The 4,032-nt window shown below is 45.5% G+C and overlaps 1 protein-coding gene across 1 annotated transcript in view; it reads right to left on the bottom strand.

Moving 5' to 3' along the window:
- Positions 1–272: 272 nt before the first annotated feature.
- Positions 273–4,032, bottom strand: part of T265_15043 (hypothetical protein) — a gene marked incomplete at both ends in the record, with an annotated part of 27,198 nt that continues 23,438 nt past the window's right edge. The window contains one exon of the mRNA XM_009176335.1: positions 273–395. Within this exon, the coding sequence (XP_009174599.1) occupies positions 273–395 (123 nt within the window). The remainder of the gene's footprint in view (positions 396–4,032) is intronic.

Here is a 4,032-nt window from a genome sequence, read left to right on the forward strand (position 1 = left end):
CAAGGGAGAAACATCTCCGCATCAGAGAACACTGCTTGTACAGAAAGAAGTGAGATCGTCATCATCATCGACAGCATGACATTAGTGTTCAATACTGATGCTTCACTGCCATACAACCATGACGTATTTGAAAGGCTTACTGTAAAGAAGAGTACAAATGGACGGAGGAGGGACTTAGTGCTGGCTTAACACAATCATTCCGAGGTACCTATACCCCCAGATAGTCACTCAGGCAATCTGGATAGAAACTGACAACAAGAACACCACTCACATCGGTTGGCAGCCATATCTTGTAGTGTCTCCAACCAGGCACAGTGAGGATCACGCGGTCCCCATCCTGGAAGGCGAGTAGCACCGACAGCACCCAAGTGTTTCGTGGTCTCCTTTGTATTCCTCTGCCAAGTCAAAGGTTGGCCACCTCTCTGTTTACGCCACTACGAATTGGGCATGGAAAACAACACTCTCTTTGGCAAACGATGGTTCGGCATAGGCAGCACATGTCCCAACCAACGCAGCTTCTGGTGCTGGACACATTCTTCTATGGAAGTACCCGTTGTACAACCGAAAACGCGCTTTCTAACTACCTCGTTGGGGATTCGCTGACACCAACCCACACGAGCTACGGTTCTGAGACAACGATTGTCGAACACCTGAAGACGTCTCAGGTCCGCTGCTCGAATAGGCCAAGTCTCACAGCCATACAACAAAACAGCCCGTACTGTAGCTTGATACACACGTCCCTTCAGATTCAGGGATAAACCATTCTGACGCCATAGGTGTCTCAAGTTAGCAAACGCGGCCCGAGCCTTGCAGATTCGTGCATTCACCTCATCTGTCACACTACAATCAGAACTAATACATCTTCCAAAATAAACAAAACGGTCCACAAATTCCAGTACCTCTCCCTGGATTGTAATTGGCGTGTTGAGTGACTGCACGTCCATGATCATGACCTTACACTTTGTAAGTGCGAAATGCATAGTGAGAGTGCGAATTGAGATCAACTAAAATTGGCGTCAACGATGAGGTTGTTTATCACAGTCTAGTTGGTATCTCCTGAGGAACGTTGATAGCTGAACCCATAGAAACTACCTTAATCAATGACATAAATACATAGAATAAAACAGCACTGAAGGGATATTCGTAATACATTACTCATAAAGTTGCCGAAAACTCTTCGACAGCCCACGACCAGTTTCGCCACTCTTGGGGCTCATCAGGTAGGCGCAGTCCCCGAGTTTCCGTTCTACTTGAACTCATATTGGATTTATTTCGACAAATACACTCATTTGCAAATCACTTTGTTTTTCACGGAAGACCCAATTGAATCACTCGTTTACGGTGTTCTTCAACTGAATGTGCTGCATCGGGCCGCCTCATGTTTCAGTTAGTACAATATTCGAGATATCACGACGCATGTGTGGACGTAATACACTGTTCACAAGGTTGCTGGAAGGACTTCACACAGGATGGTATAACACCTGAAACAAGCCACCCAAATTCGGCATGATGCCCACATCTATGATATCGGATAGTGTATAGGATCATAACAGAATGAGAAAGAACAAAGATGAAAGACTCATCTAATTCATTACACTATGTACACAAACAACATGATCGATTGCTTCGCGAGGAACAATGTTCAAGCAAATGGGCATCCCGGCGCTGAAACGTCTCCTGTGGAGAAAGACAAATGGAGAGATGACAGCATTCGTGTGAATGAGTAGACTTGTCGTTATAAACTGGAAAAGACGCAAATTATCCCCAAGACTATCTGGATGCCATCTTCTAAGAGAGGCACTTATGACAAGATCCATAGGAGGAATCATACGCCGGGTGGCGGCTGACATTTGCCGCGGATTCTCGAGGGGACCTGTTTTTATTCATATCAGTTTGTCTTCGGGGAGACGACCGGGCTATATGCCACTTGTTTTGATCCACCCGAGCGATCTAATTCGAACCTCTTGCTCTCAGAAACACCCTCACTTCCGAATACAAAACTCCCCATGGGAGGCTAACCCTTTAAAATAAAACGGAACACAGCATTCCGCCCTGTCTAAGCTAGGACAACCTGGTAGTATCTCAGCCCTCATGTTTCTTTCAAGTGGCGTGGTAGCTATGCACCAAAAGGACGTTACAGCTAAACGATTAGTTAATACCGATAAGTATACTTTCGCTACAGGACATTCGTCGTAGACCTTCCGTCACCATACATCAACCTCTTGATGCTGGAACTCTCAAGGGTGCTTCAAAGAACACAAAACTACCCTACGACTTCCAACCTTAGGACTCCAAAACTCTCGAAACTCCCAGCTCTTCAGACACCAAATTGACGTGAAGCTGTCCAACCCAACACTCAATCTCTGTAACCGTTTTCCACGTTTCTAGGCAGGTTTCCCCTAATCCATAAGTCCGAATGCAACTCCGGGAATGCAAAGACCGCAAAAATATCGGTGAACTACTTACTACTGAAAAGAGATAAGTAGTCGTCAGTTGCGCTTCTTTTTCTTCCCATGGCTACCCGCCTTAGCGGCCGTGCCAAGTTTGGCTTCTTGTGCAGCCTCGTACTCCTGGATAAGGGTCTCCGAGGTATCTGGTCGAGCAGGGCAATATTTCAGGTATTCCATACTGAATTCGCCCTTACCCTCAGTGAGGCTGCGAAGCTCACCCGCATAGCCAAACATGTCGTTCAGTGGGACCTAATAGAAAGGAAGGGAACAGAGGAAAATTTAAGGAACAATAAGACGAAGGCTACACAAACAGAATGAGTAACCGGGAAAAATAGTCCCATTCAGTGAAAATTCCGATGCTAAGATGGATAAAACAGTTCACGAAATCGTTCTATAACCGGAACTTTCTAATCCACATTACGGCCAAGAAGTGCTAACAGCACCTCCGTCTAAACCCAATTAAACTCGGGAAAAATATCGACCTACATCGATAGTTGGAACAATTGGGAAAACACTGCATTCCACTGGGTGTTGCATGCAAAAACACGAGAACTGGTTCTCAATGTGACAAGATATTTACCCTGATTGGGACAGTGAAAGGTGTTCAACTAACCTGAAAGACATTAGTTGGCTTTCAAGGTTGCTTTAAACATGATAGCGCTGCATGAAGTGTGCCCCCACACCGAAAAGCTATTCGACCTATCAGCTTGGAAACCGAATCATCTAGCGGTCCGTACTAAACAGCCGAGCCCACTTAAAGGCTACCGAATAATCCTTTCTAACAGATCAGGGGTCCGTTTTTAGCAACAATTTGTACGTCATGAAGAACTAGAGAAAACCAGTTGGACGAATAAATGGTATATGGAGAACGGAAAATCGACATCTGAAAGCTCCATGCATCTGATAATATCCTCATCGGTGTCAAGCCTATGACTAAGCAGTTTCCAATGGACAAGTTACTGTGATAGACCAGTAGCAACCTGAGGTCCCCCATTGATGCAATAATGACCTTATGAGAGCAAACAAAGCTCCCACGAACGAAGGCCATGAGTTCAAAGAGGATGGTTCAATTGTCCTAATTGGAAGGGGCAGGTTTTCTTGAAAGGAGACTAACTGGACTTATCTTATGAGCAAACTCGCATGCATGTGCCATATGTTAGATCCAATGACACATCAGAAAGGTCACATTCCCGAAAGCAATCACTGAATGCCCGAAATCTATCGAGACCCTCAGCTCCGCTAGATGTTGACCAGACAGATAACATCCCCTCAACATGCAGCGCGTCACAGCCTTGTGTCAAACTGTTGTAACTGTATTTTCCTCAGCTTAGTTCTCGGTCTGAGCCTCCCAAGCTAGCATTCACGTCAAAACAAACACCAAAGGTGCAAAAGGTCTATTAACGCCCAAAACGAAATCAGGAACAGTTGTACAGCGCTTCGTATATATAGCGTAAGCGGCTATAACTTTCTGGAATTTCTGACGCGTTCTGGAGCTCCATTGGCAACCGGCATTCGGCCAATACTGGGTCATGATTGGCTGTTGGGTCCAGATTGTTGACCAATCAGATCTCGTCTTGATGCC

This window comes from Opisthorchis viverrini, assembly GCF_000715545.1.
Source record: "Opisthorchis viverrini unplaced genomic scaffold opera_v5_327, whole genome shotgun sequence".
Taxonomy (NCBI): Eukaryota; Metazoa; Platyhelminthes; class Trematoda; order Opisthorchiida; family Opisthorchiidae; genus Opisthorchis; species Opisthorchis viverrini.